The following is a 25215-nucleotide window of genomic DNA, read 5'->3' as shown; positions in this document are numbered from 1 at the left end:
CACTATTTCATTTGCGAGAAGAGCATAATTCGAGAAAAAATGTCATTTCAGAGCTGTACTGAAAAATTGTTGATCGATCGTATAGAAAAATTCTTAAAGTGAAAACAGAAAGCGATTAACATAGCAAACGTTATATTATATTTCATGCTTAAGCTTGTAGTGCAACGATCGATTCATACGCTAATTAGTAAGCCATAAAAGATATAACTTGGAAGAAACGAAGCTGGCACCCCGCTGGGGGTAGCCACCCACACGCTATACTTATTTTTATTTTAATTTTTTTTTCACCAATAAGATATAACACTTTACCAAATGTCCTTCAGGACAAATTGTAAAAAAACCAAAATAAAAGAAAAAAGAAAAAAAAAAAGAAAAATTAGTAAGCAACGTCGGTGGCGCAAATTCGTTTCCGATCGTTTTCTCATTCATCGGTCGGGTCGATGAGTTTCGGCGTCGCAAATCAACCAGAACAGGGCTTAAAACCGCTGGAACCGTTCGATCGCCGGAGAAATGCCAAGGCTAAAACGCGGTCAGGGCACGCACCATCGTGAAATTTCACAAAATTACTTCGCCTCTAGACCCCGATGGAACGCGTCGCGCCTCTTCCGCTCAATGATCTATTTTTCGAGATACATTTTTCGAGATGCAGTAACCTGAATTTTAAAGGAGGGAATCGATGGATCGGAACTGCAATGTTTTAAAGATTAAGAAATCGTTATAGCGTAATTGGAATGTAAAGAAGCTTGATGAAATTTTCGTATTTTAAATATTTTCTTATTTAATAGATTTTTATTTTCCAATGTGTATATCAGTATATCTTTTCCTGTTTCTTTTAAGAATTTGATGCAGTTTATATGTAAAAAAGCACGATATCTTATTGAAATAGAAACTCAACGATTCAAAATATTTCAATTTCATAAAATTTTAGAAGATCGTACGATGGAAAGAAATGGTAATGAGAAAAATATCGAGGAAATTCCAACTAAATTGGCTGAAATGATATATGAAGGTCTGAGATGAAAACCATGATAATCCATATTATCTATCATTTATGGAAGAGTAATTTAAAAATACGCTGTCAAGCAATTCTATATGAAAATTATACTGTCATTTTATTTTCGAGTTAAATGAGCTTCTAAATCTTGGCTTCTTGGGTAGTTAAAACTTCTTGGACAGTTAAAACTTCTTGGATAATTAAAGCTTCTTGGATAGTTAAAAAATATTAACAAGATCATTTTACAAATAATGTTAATCGTTCCTTACAAATTACTGTGTTTTTGTCATCTATTTTTGAAAGATTCATATCTTTGAATCTGTCAGGTTATTCCCTTTTAACTGTTTCATACTAAACTGTTTCATACAAAAATATTTCTTAAAAAAAAAAAAAAAAAAAAAAAGAGAAGAACAAAAATTAGAGAATCTTTTCATGTTTTATATGAACTATATAGTTTTATATTATTCTCCAATTCGACATTTATACCTTGAATGTAATATTTTGAAAACGACCACTGTTACTAAATTTGTTAATTTTACCGAAAATTTATACATATCAGCAATTATTCACCTACTCAATTACTATACTTGTATAAATGTCTGTTATTATTTGTGAAACTCAGTTTTCTATTGTAAAAACTTGTTCGTAAAAAGTTAAACTTTAATAATATGTACGTGTGTATTCGTAGAGATCAAAGATGTACTATCTTAAGAATTCATAAATTCTTGTTATGTAATAAGAATCTAAATGTAAAGTTTCGCGAAAGAGCGGATTACGGAATTAATGATGGATCGAAGGTGTACGATCTGAAAGATTCATAAGTTCTTTTAATATAATTTGAGTCTGAGAAACTTTTTAAAAAGCTAGAGCATTGCAAAAGTAATAATTCATCGAAGGATTTATAAATCTTTGGATTTAACTTGAGTTTAAACAGCACTGGAAGAGAGGATTGTCGAAGTAACGATGACTTCAAAGTACACCGTTTTAAAGATGCATAAATCCTTATAAGAGGACTCGAAGCTAGGAAATTTTTCACGAAAGCAGGATTATAAAAATAACAATGGATTAAAAGATTTATAAATCTTCTAAATTTAATTCCAATCTATACAAATGTATACAGGTGAAAGGTGAAAAGGTGAAAAGGTGAAAAGGTTAAAAGGAATTAGAGAATTAATGATGGATCGAAAGTATGTTATGTTAAGAAAGTTAAGAAAATTTTTGTTGATTTCAAAAATGGTAATTTGAAAGATAAATGCACTTATCCTTTCTAGTGAAATGATCAAAATATGGTAATAAATGAACAATATTAATATTAAACGATAAGAGTTTTGTGATAATACTAGTATAACAGCACTAATATGAATTTTCAGTAAAACTAATAAATTTAGGGGCAATGTAAATTCTGTAAATGTTATTCAAAGTGTAAATATTAAATAAGAAGGTGGTACAAACATATTTCAACTCGTTTATAAAATAAACACTTTTGACAATAGAAAATACTCAAAGATCCACATTGTCTTAAATTGAAGAAATTCTTTGAATAGAAAATCGTTGATTCTAAAAAATAATGATGCAAAAAACATTCTAAAAAGGATAATAAAATAAATGGAAAAGTTTCTTTAGTTTAGACACGTTTTAACATCGCATCAATTCCATCACGTGGTTATTAGCGATAGCTAATAATAACAATATTAGCAGAAAGGAATTTATTATTATTAGGATATTCTAGTTAAATATCGCTAAATAAGGACATGCCTTTCAGGAAGGATAAGACGCGTGAAACTTGAGTTTTACCATTGAGATTTCCACCTAAAGCTCCTTTGATCTGGTATTTGTTACGAGAGTAATTGTATTTAAGACAATTTACAGAACATGTGTTTGATGGTAATTTGACAATTACAGATATCGTACGTTGGTTAGTGTTAGGTTTTGACGAATTAGATTTTGAGAATTAGATTTGTATGTGCAAGTTTAGTCTGACCAATTTTAAGTCTGTTTAATACAACTTCGTGTCGATGATCGAGATTCCTGAGACCTACGTTCTTGTTAAAAAATTCTTTATTTATTAATTCGACTGCATTCGAGACTGCTGAGTTTGTCCATTTCATTCGTTTGGTGATTCAAATTAAACATAGCTGTTCCAGTTGAATCGGAGATTTTTCAAACTTTTTTGTTAAAAATAAGGTAGGAACGTCCTTTGCTATCTTCTCCGCCAATTCATTGGAATATTCATCTATGCAAAAATAACTGTTTCACCTTCATTAATTACGGAGTGATTTGTTTCCAATATATCAAATGCGATATCATCAGATCTCTATACTTGATAAATGTGATAGCATCCCTGTTATCGGTGAGAATAGTGTGGTTTTTGATTGGTCAATTATAAGAAGTTGAATTGCTATTAATTCTGCTGATTTAATGCCAATATTGTTAGGTAATATAAATTTTAATATGTCATCTCCATAGATATAATTTTCCATAATTTTCCAGATCGGAATTTATCGAAACATGTTTGAATGACCAAAAAAGAATTTTGGAGAATCTATGCCAATAAATTTAAGTAAATTTAACGTCCAATAATCGAACTCTATTCCCCTTTCAATTCTCGAAGATGCTCCAGGCGTAATTCGTGGTTGCGGTCTGAATGCCTACGAGATTCTTGCGATGAATAATTGCAATAAGTGCCTTGTGTATATAAGGGTTATAAGGTGGTTTATTTTGTGATTAAATATGACAACTCTACTGTATTAATTTATTGATGTGTTTAATATAGATTCCATAAAGCTTAATAGTATAATTCTATTTTAATATAAAGATAAAGAATAATAAATTCTATGCCTTTTTCTATGCTACAGAAATGATTGACCTACTCGTCAATCGCACAGTCCAAACCAGTGTGCCTAGAAACCAGTGTGCCTAAAATTTGCACAGTATACTTCTTTTATGATGTAGACATGAAATAAAGAATAATTTATGGAAACTACAGATCCCAAAGGGGCAAAAAGAGGTCTAATTTTTTACAGGGTAACCGTATCTCTATGTCCACTAAGTTTAGAAACCTGAAATTCGACGTACAAACTTTCCACTAGAAATAAACGAACACGTGTTTGGGCGTTTTTCGAAATTGAACCCCTAGAAACTGTTTAAAAAGAGTTTAAAAAAATAAATATAAATTCAAATACTGTTATATTATAAAGTAAATTTAATAAGATCCAAACTCATGTTCGTGAATCACTGTACATGTCAACTATTGTCAAAGCTAACCCTAACAAATGCAACCACATCACATTCACATTGAGAAAACAGATAACACCAAACATCTTCCTGAACGGCACGCAAATAACACAAACAAGGCAAGTCAAACACCTTGGACTTTACATAGATACACACTTCACATGGGGAGCACGAGGCGGGTATGGGTTCTCAGTGCGTAGCATCATGCCTTGAGAAACCCCGATGTATCTGATGTTCACCTATAGTCGGGTGGCGGCTGGTCGGCGCTGTGGCGCCCGTCAGATCGCTGATCCGGTGCGGAGAACTTCGGAGAAGTTGGTGGGCCCATATCTGTCAAGACCACTCACCTCACCTTCACGTGGGGCTCCCCGTCACCCTGCATCGGTTCCGACCGGGGTAGGGTGCGAAAGAGTGAGTGGCACCAAGACGAGAGTATGGCTCGTTAACCATACGCCATAAAGCTTTATTGGTAAGTCTATTTTTGACACATTTATGGATAATCATTTGAAAAATTATTTCATATTTCATATATGATCAGGTTGAAGTACACAGGCTCAAAAAAATATTCGCACACCTATAGACACGTTTAAGAATATATGTGTGTTACTGTACTTATATGTGCTATACGAAACATTTTGGATTTTTAATTAGTATTGGCTATAAATGGCAAACTCGCTTATCATGATTATATTTGTAAAATTTGAAACAAATCTAGGATATATATGTATGGCAATTAAATGATATTTTTTAACATGTTGCCAAGGTCATCACCTCGGGTTAGTTTTGTAAAGGTTTCATACAGTTGCGGGTCACAGTTTATTAAAAAATTATTATCGAAAAAAGTTTGTTTGAAATTTATTTTATATTTTGATATTGTAGCATCAATAAGTAAAAGGATAGGCGAAGGAGCGATTTCCACCTTAAAAAATGTCTGATCTGACCTGACCTAAATCTAATTTAATTTATTTCGAAATTAGTTTAAGTTGGATCTGGGTTAAATGTAGATTACTTGGGTTACCTGGGAAAAAAGGTCTCGGTTATTCACGCTCTATTAAATATAAATGGTATGCGAAAAGTACGTTCTTTTGTGTAAACTTTTTCTGATAATAACCAAAAGGTTAAAATTAAAAAATAATTAGCGATCCCCACCTTAACAGCATATGAAAACGTTATCGACATCGCAAGTCGCTTCCTGTTTCTGAATACCCAAGTTATATTTCACAAAGACCAGAAAAGTATTTAAGCGTTCAATAACATTATCCATTATATTAATAAGCGTCAATATTCAGCGGCACCATATTTAATGCTTACTTATTATATGCTTAAGATAGTTTCATGTTGTATACTAAGTTTTTACTAAATGCATGTTCACGATAAATATCTTATAACTCCTATGTACATTTCTAGATTGATTTCAAATTTATTCGATATAATACTGATAGTGGCATCTTGTAATGTTAATGACTTTCAACATACAATATGGACATAAAAGTTCTTTGCAATAAGTGTTGAAATACTTTCGTGAAAGCGTATAATTATTCTGGATAAAGTACTAATGTACTATTATAAACGTAGTTTTACTTTTAGAGATTTATCGGTATATCAATGTTTATTTGAAGAGTATGATAAATTTGCAGAAGTGATTGATATCAGAAAGTAACTTCTGGAATTATTGAACTCTGTGATAACAAAATAGATTGAAACGCGCTATAGAAAAATTTGTTCAATGGTATGATTATTACTCGAAACAATAATCTGAAAGCTGTTCTATAACAATCTATAAAATCTTCAAGGTACAGGAAATACATTTTTAAATCCTATATTGTAGAAAGGAACAGAAGTAAAACTCGTTATGGTATATACAACTAATTATATTGAATTATATACAAGCATTTTTTTATGGGGTGGTTTGGGGAACGGAGAGTGGTAACTTGAAAATCATGAATTTTTCGAAAATTTGTTTACATAGTTAAGTGAATACGATAAAACGATGCAATTTTCGTTCACATTTTTTCCTACATGTCTTTCACCGTTTTTTAAATATTTCGCTTCAGATAGAAAATTCTGAATTTTTCTTCAAGGAGCGATTTCACCCCTTAAGATCGAATTATGGCAGCAACGAAAAATATTACGGATGGCTTACTTGTACGTAAAATTTCACAATCTTTGAAATTTTCGAGCTGCCCGAGTTATACATGTGAGAGTAAAAGTCCTTTATATTCCTTAGGGGAGCGAATAAAATTTGACACTACTTAAAAATTTGCTGCCTTGACGAATATTAAAGCGTATGATACCTTGTTCGAAAGTTTCTGCTCAAGAAATATAACGGTGGTGGTACGAAATGCAGCAAACTCATAATTTTCGAGTTATTAAGAAAAATATATTACTGCTATTACGTTTCACTCTACTTATACATACGAGTATACGTGGAAATGTGTACACAATCACTGCAGCCGCGATACTCGCTTCGCTCGCTGTTCCACGGTCTATTTACGGTCGATGCAAAGGGCGTCGCGACATCGTCCACGGGGTGACGGTGTACGATTCGACAGGTATACGTATGCGTATGTTTTTAATCGTGCAATAAACACGAGCATGCGACGACCGTGACACTGCAATTGAACAAGCGATGTCGCAATGATCGTATGCCCTTTGCCAAATTGTAAAACGATCGTACTGGCGTGTAATGGCCAAAAAAGAAGCGGAATGGAGCGGATTCTTTCAACACGGAATTGTTTATCGAAGAAGTTGGAAATTATCCGAAAATTCACCATGAAAACGTTATACCATGACAACCCAACATTCCATGCCATGACAAAAGTAAAGAAAATTTGACTCGGTTACAAGTACGAAGAAACTTACATTCGAATTTGAAGCGGAGAAAATTTGCGCTAGTAAGCCTTTTTCTTCTTAAAAAGTATATTTTGCAAGCAAATGCTAAAATTGACGATCGTTTTAATATTATTCAGCATTTTTCAATATTTTAACATTTTTATAAAAAACATAATTCTCTACGATAGATACGAATCCAAGCATATGTATATTTTATTACTATTTCCTCATCTTTCGTTGTCTCTTGAGCGTAATCGATTCGTTTCATCTTACGGAATTGCATATATGAAAAACTTATTAGCAAGAATTTCGAGTATATTCCTTAGGAACCGGTTACAAGGAATATCTCTTCGTTATCTAGGCGAAAATGACCGCGGAAAAGTCCCAAAGGAGTCTCAGATAGGATAAAGCGTATCGCAATAGAAAGACAGAGGAATTTCTCTGTCGAGTTTGGCCTAATCGACGGGGTAAATTTTAATATTCCGAAATATATCGTCGTGCAAGCGTGAGTAACTCGTAGCTATTGCACACTGCGTCAGAAGATTCTTGCCAGCCACAAGTCTTGATTAAATTTCTTCATTATCTCGTGATTCGTCGGCTATTCGAATGGATGGCGGTTTCAAAGTCGAGCTTTCGTGGCCTTGAAAGTCTGTCCGGCAAATACATAGCTGGTTACGAACTGCAGTTTTCCTTTTTTCTTCTTTTCTTCTTCCTTCTTTTGTTGTGTTGCCTATGGTGATTGTAGCGTCTTTGACGATGTCCAAAATGTTTAAAAGATCAGAGAAATTCTTGGTTATAAACTCCGATGAATTTACGAATGTCAGAAAACCTACAAAGATGGTCTTATCACGTTTTTGTGATCTTTATGCGAAGTAGTTGAAGTAAGCGATTCGAAGATATAAAGCCTTTTGAGAGTTGATAAATGTTTTGTGGGAAACGAATAAGATTGGTTTAGTTATCTATATTAATTTGTCTTTGTTAATATTATTAGTTTGCATATAGTTAATGTTAGTAATACTTTTTAAATGTTCAAGAAATCAATAGAAACGTGCATTTAATTCTGATATGAAATGGAAAGTCGATTGACAAATTATTATTGAATTTTGAAATTACTCTTCCATAAAAAATGTCACTTAATGTTTCAGAACTCATTTGAAACGTGGAGGTAGATATTGTTGATTTAATATTATTTTAAACCACAGATGATGGAAGCACGTAATAAAGGAAGGGTGAAAAGGTTATAATCTTACAAAATGTGATTGAAAAGTAAGAAAACACGATAAAGGAAATTTTCATAATTCTTTTAGCAAAGAGGAAAAATTCTATGAAGCGATTTTGTGTGACGGAAGAGTTGCAATGCAAAGTATAACTTTATTATTAAGTCATTTTGTAATAATAAAAGATTTATCAAAATAGATTGCAACAATTTAATATTGAAACGAAACGTTATATTAATATCAAAAGAATTTACAAAGTAAGTCCACTTTAATCTCAACATCATAGCAAATAACTCTAATAGCAAATAACGTGTAAAAAGTGATGATAATATAAGAGACGTTTTAACTTGAAAAACTAATCGAGTGCCGGTAACTCCAAAAATTCACAATTAAAAATCAAAACGCAGTAGCGGCAAGTATTATTGAATCAATGTTTCTGGAAAATGAATACATACTTGAAAAACGGGGGGAGGGGACGAACTTGAATAATTGAAAAGTACTTGAACTGCTTTGGAGATACTTGAAAAACACAAAATTACTCGAACGATTGAAATTATTCGGATTACAAGCAAAATAAATGGACCTAATCCATGATTAAATCACATTCTGTTAACTAATTGCCAGAGTTTTAAAAAAGCTGGTGCTAAAATCGAATGTAAAAAAAAACAGGAAATAAACCGAGCGAATCGAATAACGATGTCAACCAGTGATTATATATATACTTATTGTTATTATTAAATGTACAATAATACACATCACTTTCATTAATTTTAAAAACTTTTGACCCTCCAAGAATTGTATCAAACAAAATTATATTTTAATAATCCAAAATATATGAAGCGCTGATGGTTTATTTTGTTTAAATATGTCAACGTTTCTTTTATAAATGTAAAAATATTACAACATTGCAATGTTAAACTCGAGAATGTTCTTTTTTTATATAGATCAGATCGCTTCAAAATTATTTTTTTCTATATATTGTGAAACATTGATTATGGAATTCGTTAAGATTTTAAGAACTGGATCAATTTGATCGATCAATGATTAACAGAAGAGTGTGCTTTAATCATGTATGTTAGATAACAATCCATTAGAAAGTTTTAGCAAGTGAAAGAAGATATATCTTGAGAATATTTTGCAAAATTCTGAATATTATGGCTATAAATTCATTTATAACCTATCAATAAATTACGCTATAAAGATAATACAATTTTTTATTTTAACTCTGTAAGTTACTTGTTTTTATCAAAATTTTCTTATTTAAAAGCATTTGATGAAATTCAAACAAATAATGACAAAATATTGTAACATTTTAACTTAATTGTTTACATTAAATATATAATTCAATACGATACTCTTATAACATGATCACGTTTAAATTTTAATTTTTGCATTCATCTAACTTGCTTTAATTTTTTAGGGTCTTCAAAGTCTCTGGATCTCCAAAACCTTGTGCATGGATTTCGTGTTATTCAAATAAACCTATTCTCCTGTAAGGTAAATCATTATAAATCTTCTCTTATGTTGGTATGGTGAGTCTCTTTTTATTATCTTTATTACGAAATGTATGTAATCATGCGTTCTCCTTTTTATTATGACGGATTTAAATGATGTACTGCATGCCTTTACCAACGAATGCTTACAAATGGCCATGATGCTGCTCTCAATGCGATAAGCGCTGTATTAAAAATATAATTAAAAACATCAGACCAGCGGAGTGAGATCTCTATTTGTAACGTGCCGCCTGCGTATAGAAAGGAGTAAAAATCACCGTGGACTCGTCGCGGTTAGCGGTTGAACTCCAATTTGAAATTGTTTATGTCATGCTGTTAGCGCCAATCTGTTAACGCCCAACTATTAACGCCAATCGTCGCAACCTTGGGTTCGCAGGTTGATTGCGCCATTTCCTTTAGCAGATGTTTTCCTATTTTTCTTCGGGTAACTAATCAGTTACCCGATTTTATTTATTTCTTTTTTGAAATTCTTTGGTATATAGTTTACATTAAAATAACGTAGTTCTAAAAAACGTTCTCTTTGTCCAACGAACTCCCGATTCCTATACAATCTCCCCTGGTTATCTGGCGCACGCGTAACATTCACGTACTGTTGCATGCGTTGCCATTCCTATTCGTATCCTTCTTTTTATACTTGAATACTTTATTTGAATATAGAATTATAGAAAACGTTTAAGAATACATAAATACAGAAATATAAAAGATATAAAGATATAAATATAAAAAAATACTGATAGTAAAATTATGATAGTTTGTTTTTGTTCGTTATCGTAGTCTACCGGCGGATCTTGTCCAAATACCAATTTAATTTGAGGGAATCTAGTCGTTAGAAACCTTAACATGAGTTGAATGTTCACTTTTTCTAGTGTGCTAAAGCTATTGTCATTTATCCCTATATGCAAGTGTCCAGTCTGGTTAATAAAGTGTTTAGTTAATTGATGCAACCAGTGCTGTTGGTTGAAGTCTCCTAATTCGGTCTTTGTAATTTGTTTAAAGTGTGGTCTGTTAGTCTTTTGAGTTATTGGAGCTGGGGTGATGTTTGTTTTCCAGTCGACACATTCGTCGTAATAGTTCGGGTTTTCTAAATCGGATTGAACTTTGTCATTGGTGATAAGATACAGTCGGGACAGAGCATCTGCAGCTGTGTTTTCCCTTCCCTTTTTGTATTCTATTTCATAATCATACTCCTCGAGTCTCAAACGCCATCGCATGAGTCTCGATGAGGGATCCTTAACATTTTTTAGCCATTTCAAAGCTTGACGATCACTTTGAATCTTAAATTTTCTACCAAGTAAATATTGTCTCAGTCTTTTGATCGACCATACTATCGCCAATAACTCTTTTTCGGTTGTGGAATAGTTTTTCTCAGGAGGGTTCAAGGTTCGGGATATGTAATAGCATGGATGTCCGTCTTGGGAGAGTATTGCTCCTAATCCTTCGTTACTTGCGTCTGTTATTAATGTGAATGTTTTTTCAAAATCCGGGTATTGCAGTACAGGAGCTTCACAGCTAAATTCAATTATCCTATCGAAAATACTTATAATAAGCGGAGACGATGATGGGAAATGTCTACAATATCTGAAATCTTCTATCGTTTCCAGTTCTTAATCACCCTCTATTCGCCTAATGGATTTCATAAAAATTGACCGTGCGAATCATAAACTACAAGTGATAATTGCTTCCATATGTCCTGCGAGTATTTCCAACAACAATAACTAAAGAGAAACTAAGGAAGAAAAGTATATTGGATCATGATGATGTGCGAGATACTATTCTTGTATATAGAGAATAGTTCATTTTAATCTATAAAGCCAATTATATTCTCGAATTATTTATTGATTCAAGAATATTTCAAACAGGATTTGTTTGGTTGAGAGTAATGTTGGATATTATTGAATAAATTTTCGGACAGTTTAAATAAGAAGCGGAAACGAATTATTTGTTGTTTGAACAAGTCAAAAGACAACGTGTATTAATGTAACGAGATTAATTGTTATTTACAAATACAATTTTATTTTTTGTTTATTACTTTTATTTGCTATTTATCGATCGTAGAGGGAATTTATTTTTACATAAATATAACGTTTCAATCAGAAAGATTTAAACGTTCCTGCTTAGTTACTTTTCAAAGATTCAATGTTTGTCCAGGCAAGCCACTGACGAAACGTTTTAATAAAAGCCCAATAATATGCATATAGTAAATGACAATTAATATTCGGCAATGTATTATGGCAGATATTATATTACTGTATCTACAGATACAATTTTGGTGGGTCAAATTGAGATTATATTACTGTATCTACAGATACTTGTCCTACCAAAGTTGTCCTCTTGGAACATCATTGTAATTCCGAATAATAAAGGAAATTATTACTTGCGGAAGTTGTAAGGTATAACGAATGAAGAATTTACCATTCGATTTATATAACAAACGAAATTGTAACATATACTAGGCAGTACCGCTACTCACCGATGAATCAAGAGAAGATACATCATTAATTTGAAGCTCTGTTATTCCAAGAAATAATTAAAAAGCCAAACCAAGTCCATGGAAACTCCATGCGGTAGTAAATTTTCTTACTCCAGAGTCAGAATCCAACAATCCCCTCTACATAAGGATGGAACTGGCCATCGACAGGGGGGACACCAACAGCCCTCGAAGAGGAACGGGGACACCAACAGCCCTCGAAGAGGAACGAACCACCCCGGCCCAACGCCACCCAGGTGGCGCCTGAAGGAGAGGAACAAACAGATGCTACAGGCGGCAGCCATCGTCTCGGCTTAGAGCTGGGACGCCCAATGCACGAGCGCAACCAGTAGTATCGACGAGGAAGCGGAAGACCTCCGTAAATACATGAACGCGGCGTGCAATGCCTCGATGCCGCGCTCCAACCCGAGCAGTGGACATTTGAACAAAGGAGTCTACTGGTGGACACCAGAGATCGCGGAGTTGCGAGAGAGCTGCAACAGAGCCCGCAGAAGATTCGCACAGGCACAGCGTCGCAGACAAACTCGCGACGAGGAAGAGATCTCCCACACATACGAGAAATACAGGGAGGCAAGACGTACCCTCCAACGGGAGATTAAGATGGCCAAAGCGCGGTCCTGGACGGAACTCGTGGACGCGGTCGAGTCTGACCCATGGGGGCGGCCGTATAAAGTAGTGACGCACAAACTGCGTACCTCGGCTCCCCCGATAACAACAAACATGGATCCGATGCTACTGGACAAGGTCGTTGGGACCTTGTTCCCCAGACAACGATAACGACGAAGTGGCAACGACGACAACGGAGTGGAGTGAGGAGCTGCATGTCACCGAGGAAGAGCTATTAGAAGCGACGAAGAGGACAGCAGCCCGCGACGTGGCACCAGGCCCGGACGGAATCCCAGGCCGAGTATGGGCAGAGACGGTAAATATAATGGCTCCCCGCCTGCGACACTATTTGATAGATGCCTGAAGGACGGCATGTACCCACGGGCATGGCGAACAGCGAGACTGGTCCTGCTACGAAAGGAGGGTCGTCCGCTAGATTCGCCGTCCGCATACAGGCCGATATGCCTGCTGGACGAGGTGGGCAAGCTCCTGGAAAGGATAATTGCAGCGCGTCTAGAGGCTCATATGGAGCGACGAGAGCCTGGGTGGCACGACAGCCAGTACGGGTTCCGCCGAGGACGCTCGACAGTGGACGCGGTGAGACGGGTATGCTCTAAGGTGGAGGATATGGTCTCCCAGGAAGGAGTGGCGATAGCGGTCTCACTAGACATAACTAACGCCTTCAACTCCATCCCATGGGCAAGAATCTTAGAAGCCCTGAACTACTACGAGATACCGGAGTACCTCGTAAGGGTTATTAGGGCATACCTCTGCGACAGGTGGATCATATACAACACCAAGGATGGGGAAACGAGGAAAACGGTCGAGTGCGGTGTACCGCAGGGGTCAGTTAGTAGCCCAATCCTCTGGAACACCGCTTACGACCGTGTACTTGAACCGTGAACGCTATCAGGAGACTCGGACTGAGCGTGTCACCAACCAAATCGGAAGCCCTGGGGTTCTTCGACCGGCGACGAAGAGAACCACCACCAACCGGACTGTCCATCAATATCAACGGAGAGGAAGTGCCGGTGGGACACCAGATGAGGTACCTGGGTCTCATCATCGACAGCCAGTGGACCTTCGAGCCGCACATTGAACAACTGGTCCCAAGGGTGACTGCCGCGGCCAACGCCCTATGCGGCCTACTGCCGAACGTGGGTGGAGCGGGAGTGGGCGTTCGCCGACTGTACGAGGGAGTCGTAAAATCCCGAGTACTCTACGGAGCCCCAGTGTGGGCCGAAGACATGATGGAGAGCCGGCGCAGCCGGCTACTACTAAGGAGGCTACAAAGGACGACCGCCATCCGCACAGCAAGAAGCTACAGGACGGTGTCATACGCGACGGCGACCGTGCTGGCCGCGTCCCCCCCTTCGAGCTGCAAGCCCTCGCACTTCGAAGGGTATACGACAAAAGGAAGATCTCACGCCTGGACGGGCGCGCAACGACGCCACCACCCGACAACAGACCACCGTCGAGTGCACGGGAAGAAGCCAAACGGGAGACATGGGAGCGATGGCGCTCTCAACTGGTCGAGGAAGACACTACACGGCAACACCGGGCTGTTCGCGCCGTGCTCCCCAACTGGGAAACACGGAGAGAACAAGGCGGGGTACCGCTGACATTCCGTATGACACAGATGCTCACAGGTCACGGAGTGTTCGGTGAGTACCTACTACGGATCCGGCGGGAGGTGACCTCCATATGTCACCAATGCGAGGAAGAGGAGGATACGGTACAACACACGTGGGAGCGATGCCCGGCATGGGCAGACCAGCACGTCTTGCAACTCGACATCGGCGAGAGCGTAGCCCGAGAAGCGATCGTGAAGGCCATGTTGAGAGGGCACCAGGAATACACCGCCGTCCGCTCCTTCTGTGAGCAAGTGATGCTAGCAAAAGAGCGGGCGGAGAGAGAAAGGAAAAGGAAACGCGACCCAGCAAGAGTGGAGCGACAAAGGATACCCAGGCGCAACAGGGGGGGGGTGGCACCGCCGCCGCCCCAGCTCGAGCGACAAGACTAGGAAAACGGAACACAAGGGATATGGTCCCCTCCTAGCGGACCAACACAAATATGGACGCCTCCCTCCTGATAAAAAAGGGGAGAACACGATTACCATTGATTGAAACAAACTTTACACAATACGCCGGTATTAGTTTCTAGTGCGTTTTGATTAAATGTATTGCACCCATAAAAATAGACACAACAATACGACACAAATAATAGTAAATTTCAGATTAAATTTAGAAAGTAGTATTTGTAAGATCGTTACTATTTCGCACTTTTCCATGTATGGAATTGACCGATATGTCTTTTAGGGAATTCGTATCATTGTTTTATATTATTATTATGTACATAACGTGTTACTATGTTTACCCTTTTACTATTAGTTTACTATTATCCTATTAGATTGCGTTAGAACAAGAGGACGGTAAGCAGAATCGTGGTAATTTGTCGAATAATCAATAAAGAACTAATTATAATATTATTTTTGAAAATAGATCTGAATTAAGTTCAAGTCTCATGGATATTTTTCATCGAGACATGAATATTTGAAACACGTGCATTCTCGTTTCTCACACAGTCTGACAGGAAGAAAGAAGGAAATTAGTGTATGAATGCGCGGTTCACTCACGATCGATGCAGGTAGAAAGTACTTACGAGGGAGAGTGTAAGGCGAGCGGAGAATGGTGGATAAGAATGGGAAACGGATCAGCCAAATGACTGGCAGTCAGAATAATAATAGTCCTGGTGTGTAATTGTAAGTGTGCCGCGTTTTCATGTCGTAAACAATGCACGTAGTAAAAGGGTAAATAGAGAAACGACCTTGTAAATGATTCTTTGTCGATTACACGTTTGTCACGTTTGTTTACCAGCTAGACTATAGTAAGTGCTATTTTAGTAGAATGCAAGAAAATTGTGGGTGTCACGTTTAACCGCAGTTTCATACAAAAATCTGAACTTTAGAGCGAGAACGTTGTTGTGGAAGTAATGATAAGTAGAGTGCAGATGTTTGTATAAATTCATATTTTTATAAATTGAAAAAATGAAATCTGAGTAGACAATTGTTTTGCTATAAATGTTATAATGAGTACTATGCCGTGTATGTTTCATATTTCGTTCGATCTAATACTTCATATATAAAACCTATAGTACTCATTGCTACATATATATCTATTTAATTAATAGTTATTATTAATATTTGTAATAAAACAATTATCTATACAGGAAGCATAAAAGTTTCAGTAACGATATAGTACATGACATTAGCATTATGTTAGGCATTATTTTACATTAGTTTTGAATTCCCGTTTTCTCGCTTGCATGAAGGAAAAGGATTAGACTCTTGCTTCGTTGGAATTGAAACTTAAATAACTCAGTTTAATATTCCTTTGAAATTACTTAACTTGTGACTTAGAGAGTACACATAGATACCCCCCGACCATTACATTAAACAATTGTACGTCCCTGTTTATAAAATATGTACGTTGTCATTTACTATATAACATTTTGTTCAATCTTAATATCCAACTCAGCGATCTCACACCCACAATGATATACCTTTGCCACTCGAGATATACCGATTACTTGAACGTTATCAGTTTGCTACTAATATTCCCTGCTTTCTGTTCGTTAGCCATAAGCGCGCGTCAATTTGTTCACGCGCCTTGGTCTTTCCTGTAGCTCCCGGCTATACGTCGCATTGATTCGTTTTCGCTTCTATTTCCTCAGCAGTCAGTGTAATTAACAACATTGGATTTGTCAAGATGGTTACGGTTATTGGCGATTTTAAAGTAAGATTTCCTCAAGTCCCCGATCAAGGGAACTTGGATGAAGGTGGTCTTATTTGCGCCTTTTGACGTTATATGAGATTTTCTTATTTCACAAGATCTTTACTAAGCAAATCCTTAAGACACGACCTTAAGATTAATCTTCAGTCGCAGTTATGAAATCAAAAGACATCTGAAGACTGTTCTTGAGACGATCTCAAGTATAAGACTGGGCTATGAATATCATCCATATTTTTATATGAAGCAGGTCATATGGGATGCAATTTTGAGCGTGAGAAACCTATCGTTGTATAGGACATAGTAGCAAAGTTCCTTTTGTCAAATATAATATGTGGAAGACAAAGATATTGTAAAAACAAAAGTACCTTTTCGTGTCTTTCGCGTAATTGTTATAGTTAAAGTATCTTCAACTAATTACTTTTTGACATAAATAGGTTAGTATCTTTTTGTAGGGGACGTTGGTACGAATCAATTACTTTATTTAAATCTATATGATTCAATAAAAAAAACGTATTTTGTCATCATATGATTTGCACATGGCCATATACAGAGAAAATTATTATACCAGATTATGTTTCCTTTGAAACTATTCATTTCTTGCCTTAAACATTTTTTCATACAGTGGGTAGTGTTTCAGTAATTTGCATATATTTCTTGAAATCAAACACCCTATATATATTTTAATGTTGGAAGTATAGCTAGAAAGAAAAATATCTGTTCCTTATACTTTTTATTTCGTATTTTCCATTTATTTCTTATTTTCTATCAAATATTATTATATATATGTCGGGTTCTTATTATGATTAGCGTTAGGGTCGTGTAACGAATCTTCGCCTGGGTTGTTCATCGTTGTTGTACAATCGAGATAGCGTTTATTATCACAGACATAGATAGTACAAGATTGACAAGTGGCTGCGGTAACTAGACGCTAATGACAATGACCTTAGGTTCGATATGACGAATCCACGGTCCACGAGCTAACTCTTTGTTAAACTGAGAATATATTTTGAAGCACAAAGTAACATTCGCTGTGACGCTCGGTATATACTGCACGTAAAGACGATGTGTAATTCTCCAAGGGCATTCTCTAGGGCATAAGATTTTCACACTGCGCTTCTCTCTTTTCTCTCAACGGAGTCCTAGGCCATCGTACAACGCTCGCATACATACTATGAAGGGGATACATACTTGTGTGTGGTTGTGCTATACGTTCCTTCACTCTCGCACGTACAATACAAATGTACCATATGTGGCTCTTAGTTTGAAAAACCTGTCTACGAAGTAGGAAAGGTGATAAATGATGAAATTTTGTCAACACTGGTAACGAGTCAACAGTTCAGTACTTTCCTCGGAATCTTGAGGGAGAAAAATTACCTAGAGAAAATAATAACAAATTTGTTAAGTTTATTAATATATTCACATAGTAGACCGTAGACGATACATTTTATGTCTCATGAGACATGCGACATGCCGCGAGACCAAGCATAGATTTTCAAATTTTATAGTTGGACATAGATACACAACTGTCTTGTAACTATACTATTATTATCAGTACCAGAAATGCGTTCGGTTGCCGTCGATCGTTTGGTAGCCGACATATTATCTTTGAAGAGAACGCTTTGCATATAGTAAGTATCTATACTAATAAATTGCATGTATGTCTTTAACATTATTATTTTGTATAGTGCTTCTCCCTATAATATATATTAATATATAATATAAAATTTAAAATTTATTTCTGGTGACTTAAAGGACATAAGTATAACTTGTATGGCTTGTGTATGGCTGTGCATTACGTTATTTGCAAATTAATTTAAGTTTTTGGAATTATCGTAATATCAAATGATTATTCTTAGGAAGAAAATTACTCTGTACATGCACATATCTTAAGTTGCTAAAAGTTAAATTACAAAGTTAAATTACATATAATGGATTAATAGTGTAGGATAATTAAAAAGAGTGTCATTTTTTATAAATTACGAAAAAGTTACTTATATCTGAACTAAGAAATGTCATAAATATCATAAAACGGAAGCAGAAGAAATAACATTGAAAGAGAGAATGAGAAAGAGTAATATTTTAAACGTAAAGGTTAGGTGTTAAATTCTACTTAAATCAAATAAAATATTTAATTAAATATAAAAAAAAGTTAAAGTATTTACTTAGTTATGTTTATTCCAAATTGTTTGTTTCGGTATAATTTTTGCAAAATATTAAAGAATATATACTTGCGTAAATAAGAATATTACTTTCAAAGTCGAAAGAATCATATAAACATTGATGTAGGAGCATTATAAATTCATAATTTTATTTTGTATACTTTGTTTGATAGAGAAATGAACATCTTTTTGCCCATTAGCAGTTGGTAGATAATGGTATTATATCATGAGACGTAATTTGATATGCCAGTTCTGTTAGATGGGAACACTATCTGCTTCGCATGTATATACAAGTTTCCGGTGAACCAAAATAAGAAGAGAAACCTTTGTTTGAGTTAATGAATTAAAAACTATTTGAAAGTGATCTGTGGAACAGTATAATTCAGAGAGATGAGGACGGAAGTTACAGAGTCACAACCTTTCAAAAACTTAAAAGAATTATTCGATAACGTGGGTAACTTGAAACCATGGCCAGAAATTGGAGAACTACGAGATTCAACTGATTATGTGTACAGTGGTTTAGAAATAAGCGCAGGAAGAACGCGGTTAGAAAAATTGGATAGAGAAGTACATCCGAAAACGTTGCTCTGTCATGATATGAAAGGTGGCTACCTAGAAGACAGGTAATAGAAATCACTATATTTATTAATTCATATATTATACATAATATACCCGTGATTTTTCAGATTTATATATGGATCAGAATCTTATGATTCTTACCTATTTTATCACTGGAGTGTTATTGACACTTTTGTGTATTTTAGTCATCATTTCATAACTGTGCCCCCTTTTGGATGGATTAATGCAGCACATAATCATGGTGTAAAAGTTCTTGGTACTGTAATTACGGAAAGAGAAGGTATCTGGGATGTTATACTTGAATCTCATGAAGAAGTAAGAAGATTTGCAGATGCACTAATACTTGTTGCAAAATTTTATAAGTTTGATGGCTGGTTATTAAATATTGAAAATACCATTAAAAGTGAGCAAGTTAATAATTTAATTTATTTTGTAAAATATCTAACAGAAAATATTCATGAAGCAATTAGAAATTCTGAAATTATATGGTACGATAGCGTAATCAATGAAGGAAAATTAAATTGGCAAAATGAGCTTAACAGTAAAAACATGTAAGCTTATTACACTCTTATACTTTTACAATTGTTTCTGTTTGTAAATTTTATTGAATGTTCTAAGTACAATATTTCAGAGATTTCTTTTTAAACTGCGATGCCATTTACTTGAATTATAACTGGACGAAATCAAAATTGAAAAACAGTTTGGCACTAGCAAAAACTCACAGTCGAGATATTCATGATATATATGTAGGAGTTGATGTTTGAGGTAGAGGTTGTTCTGGCGGTGGTGGATTTAATTCATCATATGTAATTACAATATTACTTATTTTATTGTAGCATATAATATAATATCGGTTAATATTTCATTAAACCATTATAATCTACAGGCTTTACAAAGAATACGACACGAAGGACTTTCTGTTGCACTTTTTGGTCCAGGTTGGACTCACGAATTTTTCGGATCTAAGACATTCCAAGAAGTAGAAGATCTATTTTGGGCACAGTTGTTTCCTTATTTATATGTTCATGTACCTATCTACGAAGAAGAAGTATTTAAAACATCATTTTGCCGTGGCAGTGGTAGCATGTATTATCGCTGTGGTCAGGTATGTCAAATTTTGACAAACACATTATTTTTAACAAACTGAATTTATCGTAAAAGATATAACTTAAAAAACACGAAATTGGCACCCTGCTGAGGGTAGCCACCCACATGCTATATTTATTTTTATTTTATTTTTTTTATTACCAATGAGATATAACACTTTACCAAATGTCCTTCATGACAAATTGTAAAAACCAAAATAAACCATATATATAAAAAAAAAAAAAAAAAAAAAACTGAATTTATCACATGAATATATTATAACTGAGATGCACATAGTTTATGCAGGCACTATATGAAAGGGATGGAAAAAGATTTAAACACAAACCATTTTACAATTTATCCCTGCAAAATCCACAAATTTCAGTACCTATACCGCACATGAAATTTACATCATCGCCTCAACTTCCAGAACCGAAAAGTGAAAACGATCGAAGTGAGTGTTCAAAAGAACCGATACAATATGTTTATGAAACGAGGAAGAATGTTATTCGAGTATTAAAAAATGTTGTAAATATTGAAAATAAAATGCCAATGCATCGAACTGTCAGAATTTGATATCTTTGTCCACGGGGATAAGACCACTGAGACAACAGTAACAACATAGAGATCGTCCTCCAGACCATAAATAATAATAATCTTTAAAATTGCTACAAGACAAACACCGAATCTTCCGCACCTTAAATCGGCTGAAGAAGCTCTTCGGTACTCTATGTTACTCTATCCCATCGGTCATCGAACACGGCAAGGGATATAGAGCCATAAAAATGCTTATCAGTAAGGCCTCTGATAGATCCCGAGTTCTCTGCACTCAGAGAATTAAAGATTCCAAAACCACGTTTCCGCAAGTAAGACGAATGCTATACCTCTTGATCGGCGCCCTCAAATTTTCTTCGGACGATTCTCACCGTCTTCCATAGTTGAATAACCTCCTCGTATGACAGAACAGAAGATACATCGTTACTGGTACCAAGTCGACAAATAAGTCCACTTCGTGACGTCTCCGGTACCGCCGGCTTCCCAGAATTTACTAGTAACGCGATGACATGCCAAGAATAAGAATAAACGTCTACGCAACACGTGCTTCTGTTATTCACGATCTTGTGTCGTTTCTTCCTTTCAAGTTATAAACTGTTCTTTGTACAGGTCTTTAATTAGTATTGTGCTTGCGTGCTATTTCATCACTTCAAACTTGTTAAACTTTTATCACTCGTTCCAACAGCATTTGTTATTTGTATGTAGCGAAGCATTCTTTATCCGGTCTCCTTTCTACCGCGCGAAAAGTTTCGTGAATCCCACAAGACTACTGGGGACAAATTTTGGAAGTGTGCGCCGAAATGTGTATGATGATCTTCTCAGATTCCCAAATTTCATAATCTTGAAAATGCAGATTTTCGTTGAGCCGCTGGAACAGGGTCTGTACCTTCACCTGAGGAAACAGGGCTAGTAACCGCTCCGGCTCCGATGTCTCAGAGAATTATTTCACATCGGTAGATTCGTTAACGATTCAATTTAAGTTGCTGAATGGGATAGGTTATCAGGCTTCGATATCTTCAACGCAGTACCAATATAGCTATAGCTCCCGCAAAGATGCACATTCTTCTTCTCCTTGATGCTCAATGATCTCTGATACCAGCATACTTTTCTAAGATATGGAAGATGGGGAAAGTAGTTCCCTTGCTGGGGAAGGATAAGAACAAACCAACAAACCAAATCCAGCCAGGTACAGATCAATGAGTTAGCTGTTTGCAGAGTATCCATTAGTAAGGTCTTTGAGAGTGTGATACAGAGACTCATACCGTTTCATTGTAAAGAGGCTGCCATTCCTCTCGATCAGCAATTTGGCTTCCGGGTCAAATACAGTAAGGTCCACGCCATAATAAAATTCGTGACAGGCGTCTGCTGGTAGCAAAACTCTACTCATAGTCCTGGAAAGGGATTTTGACATGTTTCGATCGAGCGGTTTGCTATAAAAGCTGATAAGATACGGTTTCTTTAAACATGCAGTTCAGGTGATTTGGTCCACAATCTTCGAAATGTGTCTCATTGGATGTCAAGCTCGAATATCGTCTTCGGAGTGAATAACGGTCTGCAACAGGGAACGTTCAACACCTCCATCCTGTTCAATTTGTATTTTAGTCGTGCTTCGAGCCTCTTCCATCTGAATAGCGACTTTAACCTATGCGCGTTAGTATTTGCCAATGGCCTCCTCATTTACGCGACGGGAATGTATTCATCCAAAATTAATTCCAAGCTACAGGAAATTTTCGATCGAATTATGGTTTGCTGTGGTAACTGAAAGTTCCGTACATTCTCGCTGATTTCTTATCACCGGCAATAGCCCCTATCCGTTCCGCATAAGAAAATGGTCAAATATCCCGGTATATATTTGTATTGCAAATTACAGATTACACAGCACGTTAAGACGCAAATGTAAAATAAATCAGAAAAGACTATTATAGCAAATAAAGGTTCGGTCCTCTCGAAGCATCTCTGCGTGAAATGTAGCAAATTGGGGCAAATCGGAATGAGATATGAGAAATGCACTGTTTACACAAATATTAAACGTTGCTATTTTATCGTTTGTTTGCAAAGGTGTATCTGAAATGACTGGCATTTCCCTGAGTCCAATTCGCGTTAGCTTTTCCTTCTGACATGCATCGCAATTTTTGATACAAGTCTCTACCCTTTCCATTAATCCTGGTATTTTCTATTTTTCTTCAATTCTTTGATAAGTTTTTTGTACTCCCAGGTGTCCTATAGTTTCGTTATGGTTTTCACATAGAATTGTATCTACTTCTTCTTCTGTCGACTCTTTCATTGGTTCCCATGCAAAACTTAATCTTTTGTATGTATCATTGAAATAAAGAATTATGAGTTTCAACTGAATTTTTACAATTTACCGACCAAGCCGTACAAATATACTGTGATATAGCTTGTGAAACTGTGTGACCGTATGTTCCGAAATCTCTGCGATACAATGTATTTGATTCGTTACGCGGGCTTTCCCATCCAGGGATACGCACCACGCAAAATTTGGTGACGACGCGTTTCGTTTGGCCGTCGATAAACAAGCATTGTCGAAACAGGGCACGGCAATGTATCCCCTGCCAGCGATGTAAGGTCACCAGGCACATATCCACGCCCGTTGTAACATTCAAAAAACATATTAACCAATCAACAATATACACAGAGACATTATCGTGATGCAATACCACGTTTTGGCGTACCCTCGAAAATAAGAACCGATCAAGGACGTCAATGTGAATCAAAACTATTCGACGAATTATGCAAGCTGTTCGGCATCAAATACCATTGTAATGGTTTTCTATTGCTTTCCTTTTCAATAATGAATATCATCTGTTCCTTTTGAAAAGGTTAAACTGTTAATATGACTTCAAACATGGTATACCATGCTCCATATCACATTGATATATAGAAATATATAGCAATATAAAAAAATTGAGAGATTTTAGATAATTTTGTTCTTATAACACTTGGTATAGTATTAACATCATGCACAATACTGAACACAATAGAATCTAGTTAATTAATATAAATACTGAAGTATTTATATATAAAATTAAACAAGCATGAAATTTGTCTTTTGCATTTGAAATTTGTAAATAATAATTAGGAAAGGTAATGAATAAATGGAATTCATCACCTTTTTTAAATGGAATAGCGCATTCTACAATTAAGAGTGGATAAAAGAAACGGACTTACCGTGGCAGCATGGCGAAGAATTTATAAAGTCTTGACTTGCTCAGAAATCAATTTCAATCAGTAGACTCTTCAAATAATTTCCTAAAATATTATAGTCAATTAGAAGAATGAAGTAACTGTCGAAGTAAGAGCTTGAAGAAAACTAATATTAAAAGAAACAGAAATAAGGGAAGATTTGCATGCGAAAGGATGCGTAAGTGTTCATTGACAAAAATCAAATTAACTGATAATATAATTAAAAAGTGAGAAAAAAATATCGTCCCGTTCATGTCAGGGGCATAAATGCGGGATTTTTCATCTAATTGTTTCTGTATGAACTGAAGTATCCATTGAATGTCTCCCTTTCCTCTTAATTTTATGTGACGATGACATATATAAAGTCGATTACAAAGATGTTGGGTCACCAGCATAATTTTGTCTTTTAAGCTCTATATTTTGAGTAAGTGTGCAATTATATAGAAAAATGTATTGAAGTATGTTAGAGTATAATATAGAAAATCTATGAATACCAAAACGACTGATTTATTACATATGTTTCAAGAAACATCAGAAAAATGCAAAATTTTATATCACAAAAATTTGAGGCATTTTATTACTTTGTTACAAAGTAAAAGTTATGCCTCCGGTATAATTCTTTAGTATTTCGTCAGATATTCTTTATTTTTAATTATTTCTCTTAAACGATTGGTATGTATAAGTTACTTTTGTGTGTGTGTGTGTGTGTGCGCGCGCGCGTGTAATTGTGTGTGTAGAAATATACTATAAACAAAAGATAAGAGTTAGATTTCATTTGAATCATTGTACCTGTCGCTATAAGGCTGCCGGCAACTAATTCAGACGCGTACGTTGTCACAGACGCACAATTATAGGCAGAATTCACTGAAGCGGTCTCGACAACTTTTTGCGCATATTGGGGAAACTATGGCCAAACGGCAATTATATATATAGACAAAAGTTATACAAAAAGTTAA

The 25215-nt window shown here is 35.7% G+C and overlaps 2 protein-coding genes across 4 annotated transcripts; both read left to right on the top strand.

Annotated features, from left to right (window-relative positions):
* The first annotated feature begins 13188 nt into the window (after nt 1-13188).
* LOC132915869 (uncharacterized) lies at nt 13189-14507 on the top strand. The gene is made up of 2 exons (XM_060975637.1): nt 13189-13730; nt 13799-14507. The coding sequence occupies exons 1-2, from the start codon at nt 13189-13191 to the stop codon at nt 14505-14507; spliced, it is 1251 nt and encodes a 416-aa protein (XP_060831620.1).
* A 1700-nt stretch (nt 14508-16207) lies between these two features.
* Nucleotides 16208-20627, top strand: LOC132915851 (cytosolic endo-beta-N-acetylglucosaminidase-like). 3 transcript variants are annotated; one of them, XR_009659974.1, is made up of 5 exons: nt 16208-18304; nt 19036-19458; nt 19522-19965; nt 20046-20220; nt 20301-20623. XR_009659974.1 is itself a non-coding variant. In XM_060975619.1 (5 exons), the coding sequence occupies exons 2-4, from the start codon at nt 19226-19228 to the stop codon at nt 20176-20178; spliced, it is 732 nt and encodes a 243-aa protein (XP_060831602.1). In that variant the 5' UTR covers nt 16209-18304; nt 19009-19225; the 3' UTR covers nt 20179-20220; nt 20301-20627. The 3 variants fall into 3 exon arrangements, 2 of the variants coding, with proteins under 2 accessions (XP_060831602.1, XP_060831601.1); XM_060975619.1 differs by having other exon boundaries at nt 16209-18304; nt 19009-19458; nt 19600-19965; nt 20301-20627; XM_060975618.1 differs by having other exon boundaries at nt 16211-18304; nt 19009-19458; nt 20301-20622.
* The last annotated feature ends 4588 nt before the right edge of the window (nt 20628-25215 follow it).

The sequence above is a fragment of the Bombus pascuorum genome, unplaced genomic scaffold, assembly GCF_905332965.1.
Source record: "Bombus pascuorum unplaced genomic scaffold, iyBomPasc1.1, whole genome shotgun sequence".
Taxonomy (NCBI): Eukaryota; Metazoa; Arthropoda; class Insecta; order Hymenoptera; family Apidae; genus Bombus; species Bombus pascuorum.
The sequence above is the reverse complement of the archived record's forward strand: the minus strand, read 5'-3'. Positions and strand labels throughout refer to the sequence as shown.

Coding starts and splice junctions, on each gene's coding strand:
- LOC132915851 (XM_060975618.1), top strand. CDS start 19,226: ATGAGGACGGAAGTTACAGAGTCACAACCTTTCAAAAACTTAAAAGAA. Junction 19,459..19,521: donor GGTGGCTACCTAGAAGACAG/GTAATAGAAATC, acceptor GTGATTTTTCAG/ATTTATATATGGATCAGAAT. Junction 19,966..20,045: donor GAGCTTAACAGTAAAAACAT/GTAAGCTTATTA, acceptor ACAATATTTCAG/AGATTTCTTTTTAAACTGCG.
- LOC132915869 (XM_060975637.1), top strand. CDS start 13,189: ATGGGCAGAGACGGTAAATATAATGGCTCCCCGCCTGCGACACTATTT. Junction 13,731..13,798: donor GAGTGCGGTGTACCGCAGGG/GTCAGTTAGTAG, acceptor GAACGCTATCAG/GAGACTCGGACTGAGCGTGT.